Here is an 18,570-nt window from a genome sequence, read left to right as displayed (position 1 = left end):
ACATTTCTCCATTTTCTTTAAGTGAGCACCTTGCTCCTTGATTTTAGTAGCATTGTGGGTGCAAATTCTGAAGATTGCCTTGAGAGCGCTTTTGATGAATGATGACCCTCGAGGAGGAGCACGTCTCGAGGCAAACTGTCTCGAGCTAGGAGGAGCACAAGGAGGTGATGGTGATGGAGAGGGAGCTCGGATGTTCAAAGGCCTCATCCAATAGGGTTCATGCTTGACTTCCTTCACAAAGGTCTTCTTGGATACCTTCTCAATGATAAACATTAGATAAGGGGCATATCCACAACTTTTGATTGGCGACTTAGATGTAAAAACAATTTCTTCCCAAAGAAAGTGCGCCACGCTGAAAGGAGTATGATCATTGGACATGGCTGCAAGGAGGTTTCTGGAGATACTCTGAACTGTTGTTGCATCCCCGCTCTTTGGCGCCAAGGTGAGTCGAAACAGGGGGTTTAAGCAGCGATAGAAATGCCTCATCCCTGTAAGCTTTCCGAACTCAACTCGTCCATGATTTAGATACATGAACCCAATTTCTTCCAAAGTCAGCTGATTTTCATTGTGAATTTGATCTTTGGAAGTATCTCTGGCATCAAAATGGAAGTAGTGAGCAAAGCCTCTGAAGCTAATTCTGTATTTGACTCCCTCTATCATCCAGTGCATAATGGGATTTTCCGATCCCTCAAACCAAACTGTAGCATAGAGCTGTGCGATAACTTCCTCGCACCAATCATACTTGAAAGCCATAATATTTTTTACCTTCTTGCTCTCACAAGCTGCAATCACCTCATTGAACACAGGATCATCTTTCTGAGCCATGTAGTTCCAGTCAATCTATTGCATAGGAGTGATTGGCTTCTTCTTGGCCAAAATCATTGTCTCATAGAAATCTGCCTGAAAATCATTCCAGAACCGATAATCTGCAACATTCTTCTCATAATCATATGGGTTGTTTAACCTTTCACTAACAACCCTGGAGACATGCTTCATGTAGTTCACTGTCTGTTTTGGAGTGTCAATGACACTAGCAGTTCTCCAAGGTCTATGAAGTTTCAAGGGTCCAATAACTTCATCAGCCTGATCTTCTTCATCATCCTCGGACTCAGACGAGTGTTCTTGAGCAACACCTTTGCCTCTCTCTTCCCTAGAGGGCATTCCTCCTTGTCCTCTTCCCGCTATCACTTTAGCTAGTCCTTTTCCCCTTCCACTATCCCGGCCTCTCATAGCTTGAGTTTTGGTCCGGCATACGGTCACAATGTCTCTCTCATATTGTTGAGTGGCTCCTCCTTCTTCAATGTGGATGCCTCTGCCTGAGGCTACTTTGCGGACTCTTTCACCGCTAGCGTGACCACTTCCACTATCTTCCGAGTGTGCTGGAGCTCTTGTTTCTTGAGCGCGAGGGTCACTCTTTTGTTTCTTTTTCCTTTCGAAAGTATGACCCTTCTCAAAACGATCTCCGGTCATTGCAAAAACACCTAGGAGATATAGAATGAACAAAGGATATGAGGAACAAATGATTGGACAGAATCTGCTGAAAAAACAGGCTGATACCGGAGTATCCAGTGTACACCGGATACTCCGGTCGGCCCCGAAAAATCCCCTAAAATCCTAGGGTTTGGAAGATTTGGCCGACTAGAGATGAAACAAGTTTTGGGAAGTGTTCTAGGAGGTACTAGGAACTATTCTACCAAGGAAAAACAACCCTAGACATGGGCATTGAGAGATCGGGAAGATTGTTGAAAAAGATACCTTTTGAGCTCAAATCCTCCGGGGATCTTGATGAATAGGAATCTCCGGAGGTTCTGGCCTTCAATCCAAGTGAGAAATCTAGCAAAACTTATAGATCCTTGGATGCTTCTCAAAAATCGCCAGAGAGGAAGCTTTTGGAAGAGAGGGCTTGTGAATAGATGAGAAAAAGAACTGTTCGGGCTGGGGAAATATATAGAATTCTGGAAACACCGGAGACTCCGGTGTAGACTCCGGTCCTGACACTTATACCGGAGACTCCGGTCCTGACACTTATACCGGAGACTCCGGTGAACACCGGAGACTCCGGTCCTGACACTTGTACCGGAGACTCCGGTGAACACCGGACTATCCGGTAACTGGAAACAGAACAGGAATCAGCTTGAGCTGTGAACAGTGTCAGGTCCGGATACTCTAGTGAACACCGACATTCCGGAACCTGAACTGTGGCAAAATAGATTTAGAGCTGAGATTCGGGGAGGAGTTTTCCGGGGAGAAAATTGTTGGACAAGAGGACTAATTTGCTAAATGTGATCAGCCAACAAGCATCATTACATAACTATGATCACAAATAGCAAATTATGATCGAGAGATCAAAGAGCCAAATAATTTTGAGAAAATCACTCAAAAAAGCAGTTTTCGCAAACTCTTAACTAAGAAAGCTATAAATCTATAACAAGCAAATGTATGCAACAGTTCAAGCCACGTTTCGAGAATCTAGGATATTTAATTCACTTCTCAACTCGCAAAACATTTGCTCATCTAGTGGTTTAGTGAGGATATCGGCTAATTGTCTTTCAGTTCTCACATGGCGAATATCAATATCCCCATTTTATCGCATGATCTCTCAAGAAATAATGTCTAATGTCTATATGCTTGGTTCTTGAGTGTTGTACGGGATTATTGGTTATTTTGATGGAACTCTCATAATCACACAAAAGTGGAATTTTGGAAGTTTTGTGGCCATAGTCTCTTAGAGTTTGCTTCATCCATAGAAGTTGAGCACAACAAGCTCCCGCGGCAACATATTCGGCTTCGGCGGTGGATAGAGCTACGGAATTTTATTTCTTGGATGACCATGACACTAAGGATCTACCCAAGAATTGGCAAGTTCCCGAAGTGCTTTTTCTATCCACTTTGCAACCGGCATAATCGGAGTCCGAATAGCCGATAAGGTCGAAGGATGACCCTTTTGGATACCATAAGCCAAGGTATGGAGTATGAACTAAATATCGAAGAATCCTCTTAACGGCCATTAAATGGTATTCTTTGGGAGCGGCTTGAAATTTTGCACACATGCACACACTAAGCATGATATCAGGCCTAGATGCACATAAATAAAGCAAAGATCCTATCATGGAAAGATATACCTTTTGATCCACGCTTTTGCCTTCTCCATTGAGATCAAGATGTCCATTAGTTTGCATGGGCGTCTTGATTGGTTTGGCATTCTCCATGTTAAACTTCTTGAGCATGTCTTTGATATACTTGGTTTGGCAAATGAAGGTTCCTTCCTTGAGTTACTTGATTTGAAATCCGAGAAAGAACTTCAATTCTCCCATCATGGACATCTCAAACCTCCTTGTCATGATCCTACTAAAGTCTTCACAAAATTGTTGATTAGTAGAACCAAATATAATATTATCGACATATATTTGGCAAACAAATAAATTATTATCAACATTCTTAGTAAAAAGAGTAGAGTCGGCTTTGCCTATTTCAAAGCCCTTTTTGACAAGAAAATTCCTAAGGCATTCATACCATGCTCTAGGAGCTTGTTTTAGACCATAGAGCGCCTTATGGAGTCTAAAAACATGTCCGGGATGTTTGGGATCTTCAAAGCCGGGCGATTGCTCCACATATACCAATTCAAAATTTGGTCCATTTAAAAATGCGCTCTTCACATCCATTTGATATAATTTGAAATCATGGTGAGTAGCATAGGCTAATAAAATACGAATTGACTCTAGCCTAGCTACGGGAGCGTATGTCTCACCAAAATCCAAATCTTCGATTTGAGTGAATCCTTGAGCAACCAAGCGAGCTTTGTTCCTTGTTACTATCCCATTTTCATCTTATTTGTTGCGGAAGACCCATTTTGTCCCAATCACATTTTGTTTTGGCCTTTCCACCAAAGACCAAACTTTATTTCTTTTGAAGTTGTTCAATTCTTCTTGCATAGCCATTACCCAATCCGGATCATCAAGCGCTTCTTCTACCTTCAAAGGTTCCAAAGAGGAAACAAATGAGTAAAATTCACAAAAATTTGCAATTCTTGAACGAGTAGTTACCCCCTTTTGTATATCACCAAGGATGTTGTCCACGGGGTGATCTCTTTGGATGCTTTGATGAACGCGTGGGTGTGGCACTTGTGATTGATGTTGAATGTCTTCCACTTCATCATCCAAAAAACTATTTGGATCTTCACGGTCTAGATGTTGATCTTGTGGTCTCTTGTCGTCTTGTTCTTGGGTTGATGTTGATGGTTCTACTTGCATAAATGAAGATGGTTGATCTTGATCATTTTGAGCTTCTTGAGTCTTTTGTTGCTCTAAGGGCTTGATTTCGTCAATTGCCATCTTCTTGATTGCTTCGCTTAGTATTTCTTCGTCACCTAGCACATTAGTTTCAACTTGCTCCACTTGGGAGCCATTAGATTCATCAAATGTTACGTCTCTCGCAATTTCAACACACCCGGTGGTTTTGTTGAAAATACGGTAGGCGTAGGCATTTGATCCATAACCAAGCATAAACCCTTCATCTACTTTTGAAGCAAATTTTGAACTTCTAGCTTTCTTGTTTAAAATAAAGCATTTGCTACCAAAGATCTTAAAGTAGAAAACGTTGGGCTTGTTACCGGTTAGAAGCTCATATGAAGTCTTATTCAATAACTTGTGTAAATACAACCGGTTGATGGCGTGGCATGCGGTGTTGATTGCTTCCGCCCAAAATTGATCCGATACTTTGTATTCATCAAGCATTGTTCTTGCGGACTCAATTAGAGTCATATTCTTTCTCTCGAGTACTCCATTTTGTTGAGGAGAGTAGGGAGCCGAGAATTCATGCTTGATTCCTTCTTCATCAAAAAACTCTTCAACTTGTATGTTCTTGAACTCGCTTTCATTGTCGCTTCTTACTCTCTTTATCTTTACTTCGAACTCATTTTGGGCTCTTCTTACAAACTTCTTGAAAATGGCTTGAGTTTCGCTTTTATCATGCAAGAAGAATACCCAAGTGAAACGTGAAAAATCATCAACAATAACTAAACCATATTTGTTACCTCCGATACTTATGTAAGTGATTAGCCCAAATAAGTCCATGTGGAGGAGTTCCAATGGTCTTGTAGTGGTCATCACATTTTTCAAGGGATGAGATGCTCCAACTTGCTTTCCCGCTTGACAAGCACTACAAATTCTATCTTTCTCAAAAGACACATTTGTTAGTCCTAGGATACGTTCGCCCGTTTGAAGTTTAGACAAATTCCTCATGCCAACATGAGCAAGTCGGCGATGCCAAAGCCAACCCATGCTAGACTTAGCCATCAAGCAAGCTTTAGGCTTCACTTCATCCGTTGAAAAATCAACAAGATAGAGTTTACCTTTCAACTTGCCGGTGAAGGCTATTGAGGCGTCCTCCCTTCTAGAGACAATCACACCCTCATTTGTAAAAAGATAATTATAACCTATTTCACATAATTGAGATACAGATAATAAATTGTAATTAAGATATTTGACTAACAAGACATTTGAAATAGAATAATCATTTGAGATGGCGATTTTACCTAGGCCCATTACCTCTCCTTTTCCATTATCGCCAAAGATGATGTTTTCATGAGGTCCTCCATTTTCTTCAAAGAAAGAAAACATACTCTTTTCTTCGGTCATGTGATTTGTACATCCACTATCAATGACCCAACTTGATCCTCCGGAGGAGTATACCTACAAAACAAAGTTATGCCTTTATTTTAGGTACCCAAATTTGTTTGGGTCCTTTAGCGTTAGTCACAAGCACTTTTGGCACCCACACATTCTTTTTAACAATTCTATCTCTTGTACGGGGACCAACATAGAGAGCAACAACTTTACCACGGTGGTCTCTCTTTAGCATATATGAGGCATAAAATGAACATTGGGGAGCATGAGCCTTCGGTTGCCTTGTTTGAGCCGTGTGATTAACTTGTTTGCCTCCTTTGACAAACTTAAGGCATTTCACTTCATTCAATAGCACACGATCATTTGGCTTGCTCGTGTATTGGTCAAATCCAAGACCTCTCTTTTGCTTGTTGTCCTTGGCTTGGATGGTCTTGTAAAGTGCATCTTTTGATTTATAGGTTTTGATGCACCCATATTTGACCAAAGTATTTAGCCTCTCATTTTTCTTTTGTAATGCTTGCAAGGATTCAACATTAGTTATACAAGCATTTATATCAAGGTTGCAACAACGAGAGTATCCATTGCTAGTAGATGCACTAGATAGTAAATTTGCTTCACTAGAGTTGGATGAGCCTCTCTTAAGAATATCAATTTGTGTTTCAAGAGTTTTATAATTTTCATCTAAACAAGATAATTTCTCTTGAAGCAAGAAATTATTACTCTTAAGGTCGGTAATTAAGGAATTGGCTAAATCATAATCTTTAGACAATTTCTCAACTTTTTCCTTCTCTTTAGCAAAGAGCTCCTCGAGTTCAAGGTTTCTCTCCTTTTCAAGGATGAGCAAGTCTTCTTGTCTCTCGAGGGTCTCTTCATGACTATCTATTGTATCCATTAGCTCCTTTATTTTAGCCATAACATTTTTATTCAAACCTTTGAACAAGTTATCACAATCACTATCACTATCTAAGAGCTTGGATTGAGATTTTACCTTGCGGCTTTTAGCCATGAAGCATTTCGGGGAGTCATCATCATCATCACTCATTAAGAGTGATTTTCTTGGTGTAGGGTCATGAATAGCAATGGTGGCGACTCCTTCATCATCGGAGTCGGAGTCGGAGTCGGAGTTTGAATCCCACTCTTCTCCAATGTGTGCTTGGCCCGAATACTTTTTCTTGTACATCTTGTTCTTGTCCTTTTTGTACGGCTTGACTTTGTTGTCTTCTTTGTCTTTTCCTTTCTTCTTGTTTGGACAATCGGTTATAAAGTGACAAACTTCGCCACATTCATAGCATGCCCTCCTTGATGTTCTCTTCTTAGGCATGTCCCTCTTGTATTTTGAATAGCCTCCCTTTCTCATGAATTTTTTGAACCTTTTCACAAAGAAAGCCATTTCTTCATCTTCGGAGCTTTCATCTTCACTTGTGCTTGATTCTTGGACTTGCTTGCTCTTGCTTGCCTTGAATGCAACCTCTTTGTTCCTTGAGGTTGAGCTTTGCTTTGCATGAATCTTCACTTCATTTTCTTCTTCTTCCATGAGCTCATGAGCAAGAATCCTTCCAAGCACATCGCTTGGTGTGAGCCTCTTGTAGTCCCTTCTCTCTTGGAGGAGCGTCACCAAAGTGGGATTTCTAGGAGCAAATGCTCTAAGTAATCTCTTCACCACTTTGTGATCATCAATGTCCTCGCTTCCAAGCTCTCTTAGCTTGTTCACAAGCACCATCATCCGATCATACATTGCTTGAGGAGTTTCATGATCCTCCATTACAAACCTTCCTAGCTTTGCCTCAAGTAACTCTATTTTGGATTCTCTCACACTTGTAGTCCCTTCATGAGCAACTTGAAGTGTATCCCAAATTTGCTTAGCTTCCTCAAGTCCATCCACTTTATTAAATTCTTCCGGACTCAAGGCACTAAGCAACACACTTGTGGCTTGAGCATTGCGATGCATATTTTGTTCTTCACTTGAGGTGAGCTCTTGGTCTTCCTCCGACAACTCAAAACCTGTGCAAACAATCTTCCAAATACTTGGATGAAGAGAGATTAAATGCATTTTCATTTTGTGCCTCCAAGCGGCATAATGTGTACTATCGAAGAATGGTGCACGCCCGGAAGGCACGTAAATGTAATTACTTAAAGAATTCAAACGATCATAATTGAAAGGAATTTCACTTACCTTTCCTTTACCATTACCATCGTCACTCCTTGATGGATCATCTTTAAAACCCCTCGGACTTCCGGATGTCGACATAATGAATCCCTCCAAGCGGTGAAGCTTTGTAGGAGGTTAGGTTCTGATACCAATTGAAAGTGCATAGAGGGGGGGTGAATAGGCTTTTCTGAAAATTAAAACTAAAAAGAGCGGATTAAAACTGCCGGATATTCCAGTGAAGTCCGGATACTCCGGTATGGTCCGGAGTATCCGGTCTAGTCCGGAGTCTCCGACCTAAATGGGAATTTCAGAATAAATGTGAATTAAAAATAACAGCTAGAGTCTAAGGTTTACACTAGGTCTACTAGATATCACAGAGCTAAAATAACACTTAACACTAGCAAGATTGTCACTAGAGCAATTTATATGACAAGTCACAAAATTCACACGATAAAGTAAATTGCACGAATAAGAACACGTGAATTTATCCCGGAGTTCAGCCACCTCACAAAGAAGTGCCTACGTCTCCGTTGAGGAGCTCACAAAGAGCCGGGTCTTTTCCAACCCTATCCTCTTCTAGCGACCACTAAGATCAAGCTAGAAATTCTTACTCAATTCGAAGATGTTTACAAACTTCCCGAGGCACACCACAAGTTTTGGGTGCTCTTCGGGCGACTCCTTTCCTTCTAGAAGCCCAAAGCTTCAAGAGAGATGATTGCAGTAGATGCTCGATGAAGAACTCAATTGCTCAAGTGGCTTGTATTCTCTCCAAACACAAACTCTCAAAAATTTGCAAACTTTGCACTAGAGGTGGTTGGATGGTCTTTGAATGCTCTTAAAGTGCTCAAGAGGTCTCAAGTTTACCAGCCACAGCAAGCTCTAAATGCCATGGGGTGTGGGGGCATTTATAGCTCTCTCTCAAAAACTAGCCGTTACTGTTTTGTCAGAACTTACCGGAGTATCCGGTGTACACCAGAGTATCCGGCCCTAAATCCAAAAACGGCGTCAGAACGGTCACAGAACGTGTCAGAACTAGCCGTTACAGTTCTGTTGAATTACCAGAGTCTCCGGTCCTGACAGTCCTTCCAAAAAAGTTAAGTCCGGAGACCAGCCGGACCCTCCGGCCTCTCCAGGTACCGGAGTATCCGGTGAACACCGGAGACTCCGGTCTCTCTTTTCTTTTAACAAAAAGATTAAACGCTAACCGAGAGTCTCTGACGGAGTCTCCCTCGGAGACTCCGGTTAACTCTAAAACATTTACCGGAGTATCCGGTGAACACCGGAGACTCCGGTCCCTTTTTAATTAAAAAAAAAACTTAACCGAGACTCTCTGGCGGAGTCTCCCTCGGAGACTCCGGTCTGTTAACCTTAAATTACTGGAGTATCCGGTGAACACTGGAGACTCCGGCCTTTTTCCAAAAAGAATAAACCGTAACCGAGACTCTCTGCCGGAGTCTACCTCGGAGACTCCGGCTGAACACTGAGTACCGGAGTATCCGGTGAACACCGGAGACTCCGGACTCAGTGAAGTTTTTCAGAATGAATTCTGTGTCCGTGAGTGAATATGTCTCTCAACTAGGTGGTTCTAAAGAATCTCTTGAGCATTGAGACATTAACCAAGCAATCAAATCCACCCTTCTAAAAAAGCGTCTATCCTAGACTCAATTTCAAAAATAAAAGAATGTAAACCCTATTTAGTACTCTTCGTTGATTCTTCATTTGTTTCGGCGGGTGTCAAATGTCATTTATCTTCACAACTAATGCTTAAACCTGTTCATAACTCGAAAAACATGTTAGTTCTTTAATTGTTTTGTCATCAATAAGTCAAAACCCACTAAGGGAGCCTAGATGCACTTTCACTTACCAGTTAGTTTATCCAGCAATTCCCACAGTGCATCAAACTTTCTCCTTTGATTATGTTTACATAGCTTCTTAAATAGATCCATCATCCTCTTGCTCCTGAATTATTTGTAGAAGTTTGCTCCAAGATGCCACATGCACCAACGGCTATGCAAATCTGACCATGACAATACCCTGCCCGCACCACTCTGCAATGTGTTGATAGCGTTCAACAAGCCAACATGACGATCGTGGAGTACACATACGTTAGGCCTGTTACCAACAACACCTCTCTTAACCCACTGTAAGAACCACAACCAACTATCTGTAGACTCACGTTCGACGAATGCAAAACTCAAAGGCACAACTTGGTTCTCACTATTAACCCCAATAGTTGTGAGTATCTACCCCCTATATTTGCCTGTGAGGAATGTCCCATCCATGTACATCACCAGCCGGTAATGTCGGAATGCCTCGATCATACAGTCGAACGACCAAAACGCCCGTTAAAGGACTCAATCTCCATCCTGATTAACAAAATTATGAGTAGCAATGCAAGTGCCCGGGTTCCTGGCCTGAATAACCTATAGCAGTGAAGTTAAGTTATGGTATGAGTCCTTATATGTGCCAAACCTCTTCTCTAAGACCTTCTATTTCGCTCTCTATGCCATGTCATATGAAATCTCGTACCCAAATCTGGTGTTGATAGCATTCATAACTCCAAACGGAGACATACTAGTCTTCTTCACAATCCCTAGGTACATCACATTTGCTCAAGTTGGAAGTATATGGCTGAACAATAAACGCTAACCATATTGTGTCACACCTCGGCAAGAATCCATGAACTCGCCAAGTGCAACCTTCAGCTAAACATTTTATGTCGTATGTCTGAGGATTAAATATTACCACCTTAAACTCCCTCGCCTGAAACACTATCTCTTCAATGCATACTGCAGATGGATCTTGTCATGAAACATCTGGGCTTTGGTCACCACAATGGAATCATACTCTCATGCCGACTCGTGTCCATCATTCACTGTCAATTTCTCCAAAGCAAAATTCATCCATTCTTCCGGGATACCTGCACCTGAGTCCACAAATGTGCGGAACTAGTTGTTATTTGCCTCCATCTGGTCCACTAATACCTCGTCCTGCTCTCCCTGATTAGCACGCATTGCGGTCTGATTTTCTTCCCCGTCGCTACGTTCTTCTCTTGTAGTCTGCAGCTCAACCGATGTACTAGTCTGCAGGGGTACCTCCGGAACCACACTCTCGTGCACCTCCTCATGGACAACATTTTCACCAACAACTTCTACGGTGCTAGGTCCGGCTTCTGTGGACTCAACATCGCTCGCTTCTACAAGGATATAGTGGGAAAACCCCCGTCTCAACCCTAGTGACACAAATTGCTGCCATTGCTTCAAACATGTAACCTCCAACAGCTCCCATTGCCAGCCGATTTCTCGACGTCTAGGAATCAGAACCTTCATCGTTAACCGTTGATGTGTCGGACTAAGTTGCATCATATTATAAAGCCAACCTAACACTTGTGACCGCCGAATCTCTCTCTGACTATGCAATTATGTGTCCACATACTGGAAGTTATTGAGATCCACCACATTATCACGATGCATGATATATTCAGGACCGTAAAAAACTCTGAACCTCACTATAGTCGATATACCTGATTTAACAACCATACTATACTCCGTCAGGTTAAATAATTATAATCAACATATAACAGCTACGACTACAAAATCTATTCAACCTCATTACTTGTATTCTACATAACCATCAAATATCGCCGCTAACATACTCTTTCAGTTCACACTATACTATTCTAAATATATTGCTGTAAAAAAATATCCATTTCTATTCTAAATATCCTACAGCTATGAAATATTTGTACTACATATTCATAACAATTCAACTTCAGACTAGTCTAGATTGTCTAACTATTGCAAAACCTCTTCTGTAACAGTGTCGTCATTCCGCATGCCGACAGTCCTTACATGTTGGTATTCCACGTGCCGACAAGCAACTGCGCTCCACGCAAAACCTACGTGGCACCCCGTTTAACCGAGTCCACGACATATCGGTATTCCGCATGCCAACAGGTTTGCTATCGGTTTTTGGAGTACCGACATGTAGATTATCGGTATTCCGTGTGCCGACAGGTACTTATTCTTATAATTTTTTAAATTTAACTACTATTTTTATTTTTTTAATAAATTAATATTATTTTAAAAAATTCCTTAACCAACATCATGCCGCCATGCGCACATAGGCCTATGCGGACAGGCCACGCAAGCACCCTAGGCGCATCAGCTTGCCGTCCATCGCACAACCAACGGCCGAGATAACCCTGTGAGGACAACAAAAAATAAATCTCCACGTAATTAAGCTCAGGCTATCTCCAGCAGCTACCTTAAATTTTCATCTTCAAAAATACTATTACAGCATCTCTTATTTTTTCATCTCCAACAACTATCATATTTCCTACATTCTACTACTCTTTTACTTCCTCCAGATCCATAGTTAGCCTCTGTAAACAATATTGCTACATAGTTTTCCTCCCTCCGAACCAACTGCCAGTCCTAAGAACACTACTGCTACAGTGTTGTGTACTGCTACAATAATCGGAAAATTACAACTCCACACTGTAGCAGTATTGTACAGTCTGTAGCACCGGATATGGGTGTGCTGGAGACCAATTTGCGAGGTACTGTAGCACTGGATAGGGGCACTACTGGAGTTGGCCTCAGAACCCAAAAGAACAGCTCGCCGTCTCCGCCGAATGGCAACTCTCCCGAACCCGACGACGACGCTCAGAGACGGCGCTCAGTGACCGCTTCTAGAAGCTCCCAGAAGGTTCCCCCGCCATGGCTGCGCCCTTCTTCTCCACGCCTTTCCAGCCATACGTCTACCAGGTCCGTGCTCCTCCCCTGCACGATCTGATCCTTTTTCTTCGCACGGATGTCTCGTCTCCGCGTAGATGTTAGGGTTGGATCCGAGCTCGTGGGTCTGGATCGACCCGATCCGGCGCTCATGGGTTCTGTTTCTCATCGTCCGGATCTGATCCTGTTTGAACGGCGTGGGTTGTTTGCAGAGCCAGCAAGGATCTGTGACGGCGTTTCAGATATCCGGCGGAGATGTGCAGGTCCTGCAGGTAGTTTCTGGTGCTCAAATCTGTTCTCTTACTCTTAGTTCCTTTCTTCAGTTGAATTGAATCCTGCTCATTTCGAATTGTCGGGGGAAAATGTTTTTTAGGTTATGTTGAAGTCTCAGGAGAAGTTGACTGCGAAACCAGGTAGCTGAATTGAATCCTTTTTTCTCTACAGCCTGCCTGCTGAACAAGTATTCGTTGTGTGTGTCGTTCGGGTTCAGTTAAATTAGTAAGTAAGGTGGTAAACTGGTAATCATGTGGCAGAAGTTGTAAGTTTCCGGCATATCATCAAACAAAACCATGCAACTCTACTACTCTAGTGCCTATTTGTGAGTCATCTCATTGCAGTTTTGTTTAGTTCTTCTTTTCGACCATAACCTGGTCACAGCCTGTAACTCATAATGGATTCACGTTGTGGTTGGTACTTACTGAGATTGAGAGCGCTCTATTGTGTATTTCCTACTGTGAAAAATGTAGCATGATAGCTCTAGAGATTGTTAGAATGCGATTTTCTCATCGTTGCTGTTTTCTTTAGGTACAATGTGCTACATGTCTGGGAACGTGCAGATGGACAATAATTACTTGCCTGAAAATGATGGAGGTGTGTGGCAGCGGATTTTTGGGAAAAGCATAAGCAGCACCGTTTTCTTCAATCCTGGCTCCGATGATGGATATGTCGGAATTGCTGCGCCATTTCCTGGGAGGATACTGCCGGTTAGTATTTTCTCTTGTAACAGTCATTATATGTTTCAAATCTTAGTACCACTTTTCTCTCTTGTAATGTGGCTCTAAGTTGTTACCCATGATCTAGCTCCCCTGCCGAACAAAGCAATAGTTTGCTAATGTGGAATACATCGCTACTGTCCTCTTACATACAAGATTGCATGTGCTAGTTGTTGAAATTTCCATGATTTCTCTGTAGCTTTGAAAATTTGAACTTTTAACTGTCAGATGCAGATTTGTTAGTTCTCTTGTTCAATTTAGACCATCCGCTTAAACAATCTCTGTCGCTAAATTATTTTCCAGTCTTTACCACCTTAACTGTATGGTTGCATTGATTGACAAAATGTTAATACCTTGTGATTAGCTATTTAGCTGCCTCTTACGGGTTACCTCTCAACCATGTGTGCAGATCCTGAATGTGCTCAGTTCTAGGGGCATCAGCATTATAATCGTGCATTAATGTCAGTACCAAAATTGCCATCCTAGTCTTACCGTAGCTGCTCGTGTTTGTTACAGGTAGATCTAGCAAACTTTGGTGGAGAAATTCTTTGCCAAGTAAGTTCTGTTTAACGCTTTATTTGCTTGAAAATCAATCAAACTTCTTCACATTCTGAATTATCACTGCAGGCAGATGCTTTTCTGTGTTCAGTCAATGATGTGTCAGTCACTAGTACCGTTGAGCCGAGACCGCGGAACGTTGAGATTGGTGCAGAGGTAGGTTAAACTGTTGAGTTATAGTTTATATTGTTCAGGAGTCCTTTTCCTATTCATATTAGAGTCATTTCCCTATTCCTAGTGTTGCATTCATGTACTCTATATATTGCCCTCATGGGGCTATTATTCAATACAAGTGCTATTCAGTATTCATAGCATATATTTGGAGATAATGATGGAATCTGTACCTTTTTGGTTCTTTTATCTATGCTCCTGATTAACTTGCATGCTGGAATATGAAAGCTCTACATTTCTTCTTCAGATGATTCTTAAACAAAAGCTTAGGGGCCAGGGGATGGCTTTCCTTGTTGGCGGCGGATCAGGTACAATTTGTTTCACCCCTATTTCACATCCTGATATAGATGTCAGTTGTGAAAATGTAATGTTATTCTGCTCTTTAGTAATGCAAATCGGATAGATTTAAGAAACTTTAGGTATTTTGGACTTTAAAAAGAGGAGCTATGGTGCTGTAAAAGGTTTACGATATAACGCTAAAAGATAACAAGGTTTGTAGTAAAAGTTACATGCAACATTAGGTTGGCACGTTCGACATCAACTGTGTGCATCATTTGGTAATTACCTAAATGTTCTATAAGTGGCAGACCAGCCAGACCTCAGTTTGTTTTGCACAAACAAGACATGTGATCTCATATCCTATGTTTTACATTAGCAAGTTATTGTTAACTTTGGTAGCATGTGGATGGTGTCTTCCTATTAACTAGGCAGATTTTGCTCTTTAATTTTGCTAGTCATGCAGAAAATCCTTGCTCCCCGAGAGGTTATTACTGTTGATGCTGCTTGTGTTGTGGCTATGGCAACCACCATTAACTTCCAATTGAAGAGCCCTAACCAACTTAGAAGAGCAGTCTTTGGGGTGAGTAGATCCTTTTCTTCCTCCCCATGCTTCATGTTTCCTTATTAATTGTTCATGTTCAGAATTCCTTATTTTCCTTGCACTGAGAAACATCGTCTTATGCAGGGTGACAACCAGCTAACAGCATCTCTCACAGGACCCGGTGTTGTTTTCATTCAGAGTCTACCCTTCCATCGTCTCTCACAGCGGATTGCCAGGTATGATGATGCCACAGATCTGTTGCACTGTTCGCGCTCATCGTTGAGTGTACATGGCTGAAAGTTTATTCTTGTATTCTCAAACAGTAGATCAGTGGCGGGTCCAACTTTGAGGGACAACCCGAAGTTCTTCATCCAGATTGTCATGTTCTTCTTCCTTGCCTATGTCATGATTGTGTCATCCATAATTCTGACTGATGTTTAGATGTCTCAGCATGCTTTTGGTGTATTCCTAGACATGTTCTCGAAGAGTAAAAGCTCTTACAGCTTACAGGCTTTCTCCCTCCCTCCCACCCCATGTAGATGTCAGAGAAGGAATTTGACAAACTGTTGTTAGAAACCTAGTCAAAAGTTAATCAGATTTTTTTTAACGGTTTGGAGCAGCAAGCCCTGGTTAGCGTGTAAAGAGTAAAGACAGAAAAATCAAGTTGCACAGCATATGGTGAATATACATTAGCTTATCTTGTGCTAACTGCTGCTCGGCGTTGCTGGCATTTTCAATAATTGTATCAATAGTTTGGTTGGAGCGGTTGTGTACACTTCATCAATCTTGTGAATGTTATGTATCATATTGAGACGTCTACCATCCGTCTATTCGGGTGGTATGTATATTGCTTAGCTGTTTCACATTGCCCTGCACTCGCATTCAGCTAAATTTCTTGCTGCGAGCCCTCTTCTTGAATCTTGAGTTCAGTTCTTTTCTCCCTAGTTACATCAGCACCGAGGCATTGAACTCTTCGCAGTATTATTGCTTGTCAGACTTAACAGTGATCGATAAGGGAATCAGGCGAGCTGCTTTGAGATCGATGGGGGACAGGTGGCATTCATCCAGGATGGGGCCTGTGTCACTGATGCAAAGAATTTTTTCCCCAGGCCCTCCAAGGTGAAGTAGGACGGAAGAAATCAGACCTGTCAAGTTGGCCACGAGGGAAGAACAAGGATGCCAAAGTGGCAGTCCGGTGAGCGTGGCGACGGCCAAGCCTTTACCTTGTCTTGGATGACTGGTCGTGGGGATGCAACATCCGCAAGGTGGATTTGTTGTCGGACTCTGATTCCTACAACGCTAATCGGTAGATAGCTACCAACATCTCAGGCGAAGGCGCGATCGCCTGCATCGACAAGCAACGCCCACCACCGGCCGTCTTCTGCTTGGAGGCACCGCGCGGGTTGCCCTTCTACTTCGCGGTTGTCTTTGGCACCAAGATCATAGGCATGCATTCCATGGCCGCCGGGATGGACACTCATCCCTTGGTGCCCAGGCGCTTCATCCCCGTCTTCGACGTCCGTACAGAGGCTCTCGTCTTAAACCCTCGGTCCAAGGCATATCCCAATGACCCTATCTATATCTCCGTCGGCGATAGGCTTTTCACTCTGTCTGATGGCTCCGTTGAGTTGCTTTGCGCGTCACCATTAGGAGAAACCGGCGGCCAGTGCTGGGGCCGATCGTGGTACCTGCTCCTGGCGAAACCACTGTTCAAGCCCCGGGGAGTTCACTTCCTACGCCGTGCAACCCAATGGACGAACCATCTTCTTCAGCATCGTCGCAATTTTAGGTGTATTTTAGGATTTTATGTGTATTTAATTCACCACATCCGCCACGCCGGCCAACAAGCGTGGTCACCATGTCCAGCTTGTTCCGAATCTCCACAGACACGACCCTCTTGGCGTCCTCCCTCGTCGCCCCCTTGCTTGTCGACAGCTTCTCACTTGCGTTTTGCGTGCTCAATCTATGGTCACAATCGTCAGGTCATGCACTGTGCCCATAACTGCTAATCAAGAAACGAGTAGGCACAACAGAGCGCACTAAGAGGATGGTCACGGAGCTGCTCCCTCTTGTGTTCTGCTTGCTCAATTCAAGGTGACTGCTGTCAGTTCATACACCGTGCCTATAGCCGCTAATCAGGACGTCCCACTGTGAGTTGGTGCGCTATATCGGTAGGCTGCAAGCGATAGCGGCAACGAGGACGTAGGCGCAACGTGGAGACACGTAACGAAGTGCTATATGGTGCTATCAGGAAATGCAAATCTGTATGTTTTTTTTGCACGCACGATCTATTTTGATCGTCTATTTTTCCTAACTGATACTATCTATCTGTTGATTTTCTTACCTACTTATATTTTTTACATCTACTTTTTTAGTATAAATCTCGATAAAAATAAACAATTTTAATAAGCATGGCTGAGTATATCCAGTGCAATTTTCGTATGGCGGCGTCTGGAAGAGGCAACTTTTGGTTTCGGGGGCGCGCCCACGACATGTCCGATGCTGGCTTGCTCTGCGCGGCGGGATCCGGCGGGCGAACGGGCGAGCAGGTGCCACGCATAACGCGCGCACGCGGAGCCGTGCGGTGCGGAACGCGCGAGCCCGATGGAAAGCATCCGCCCTGCCTGCTCGCCCGGTACTCGTGTAGTCGTGTACTGCAGCGCCGCGGTGCCGGTGTCGTCTCTTTGCTCTCGTTAGGCGCGCCTCGACCTCTCTTGCAGCGTGTCGCATTCGGTGACTCGTAGCTCGTAACTTTCTTCGCGTCGAGAAAATATATCGTAATTGGACATCCTCAGTACGTAGATTCAGGGCAACAAAAACGCGAAGATTTTTCCACTTAAGTTCAAGGATTGACGATTAGACCGTGGCCAGGGGTGCAACATAAACAAAAGCTTCGAACGCCTCTATGGCGCGCGGCCGGGCAGCGAACCACGAGTTGCATGGAGGCAGCGCCGCCGCAGCGGTACCATTTGACAGGGACGTGCTTAACCGTGACATGGACTCTACTTTTGCTCTCCTTTCAAGACGCGCGCTCGTGCGCACAATTGTGCATCGCCGCCCGCGCGAGCGCGGCGCTCACCCCGAGTGGCCAGCTGGTCGCCGCTCCGGGGTCGTTCGCCGCCTCCGCCGCCGCCGCCACAGCTGCGACCTCGTCAGTCACCGGCTTGCCCGTCGACAGCTTCATTGTCTCCTCCCACTGAAAAGACAGACACGTCGATATACGACATCAATTAACCGGTGGACGCGGCTCGATCAGAGTGCATGTGTATCTATGCATGGGTGACGGTACCGTGAGGACGTCGGTGAAGGTGACTTTATCCTCGTCGCGCGCGGCGAGGGCGTTGGCCTCTGCCGCGGCCTGCGCCCGCTCGGCGACCCCGCCGGGGATGGCCACGCCCTCGGCGCCGACGGCGAACGCCTCCGCGGCGCGTATCGCCGCGGCGTCGGACCTCGGATGACTCGTGTTCCGTTTCATCTGTGTCTCTGGGGCGGCGGTAGGCAGTGCAGAACTAATACTGCA

General features: G+C 43.7%; 2 protein-coding genes across 5 annotated transcripts; one reads left to right on the top strand and one right to left on the bottom strand.

Annotated features, from left to right (window-relative positions):
• Positions 1-12,350: 12,350 nt before the first annotated feature.
• LOC133915461 (uncharacterized) lies at positions 12,351-15,747 on the top strand. Of its 4 annotated transcripts, none has more exons than XM_062358627.1 (10): positions 12,351-12,542; positions 12,722-12,781; positions 12,883-12,922; positions 13,314-13,492; positions 14,018-14,056; positions 14,129-14,215; positions 14,478-14,538; positions 14,965-15,089; positions 15,226-15,286; positions 15,377-15,747. In XM_062358627.1, the coding sequence occupies exons 1-10, from the start codon at positions 12,495-12,497 to the stop codon at positions 15,397-15,399; spliced, it is 723 nt and encodes a 240-aa protein (XP_062214611.1). In that variant the 5' UTR covers positions 12,351-12,494; the 3' UTR covers positions 15,400-15,747. The 4 variants fall into 4 exon arrangements, with proteins under 4 accessions (XP_062214611.1, XP_062214610.1, XP_062214609.1 ...); XM_062358626.1 differs by having other exon boundaries at positions 15,374-15,747; XM_062358625.1 differs by having other exon boundaries at positions 15,195-15,286.
• A 2,322-nt stretch (positions 15,748-18,069) lies between these two features.
• On the bottom strand, positions 18,070-18,525 carry LOC133914554 (late embryogenesis abundant protein D-34-like). The gene is made up of 2 exons (XM_062357643.1): positions 18,340-18,525; positions 18,070-18,246 (listed from the first exon to the last, which is right to left on the bottom strand). The coding sequence occupies exons 1-2, from the start codon at positions 18,523-18,525 to the stop codon at positions 18,070-18,072; spliced, it is 363 nt and encodes a 120-aa protein (XP_062213627.1).
• Positions 18,526-18,570: the final 45 nt, after the last annotated feature.

The sequence above is a fragment of the Phragmites australis genome, chromosome 4 (assembly GCF_958298935.1).
Source record: "Phragmites australis chromosome 4, lpPhrAust1.1, whole genome shotgun sequence".
Taxonomy (NCBI): domain Eukaryota; kingdom Viridiplantae; phylum Streptophyta; class Magnoliopsida; order Poales; family Poaceae; genus Phragmites; species Phragmites australis.
Note: the sequence above shows the minus strand (reverse complement) of the source record. Positions and strands in the feature narration are given on the sequence as shown.

Coding starts and splice junctions, on each gene's coding strand:
- LOC133915461 (XM_062358624.1), top strand. CDS start 12,495: ATGGCTGCGCCCTTCTTCTCCACGCCTTTCCAGCCATACGTCTACCAG. Junction 14,539..14,964: donor CCTTGTTGGCGGCGGATCAG/GTACAATTTGTT, acceptor TAATTTTGCTAG/TCATGCAGAAAATCCTTGCT. Junction 15,287..15,373: donor CTCTCACAGCGGATTGCCAG/GTATGATGATGC, acceptor ATTCTCAAACAG/TAGATCAGTGGCGGGTCCAA.
- LOC133914554 (XM_062357643.1), bottom strand. CDS start 18,525: ATGAAACGGAACACGAGTCATCCGAGGTCCGACGCCGCGGCGATACGC. Junction 18,247..18,339: donor CCTTCACCGACGTCCTCACG/GTACCGTCACCC, acceptor CTGTCTTTTCAG/TGGGAGGAGACAATGAAGCT.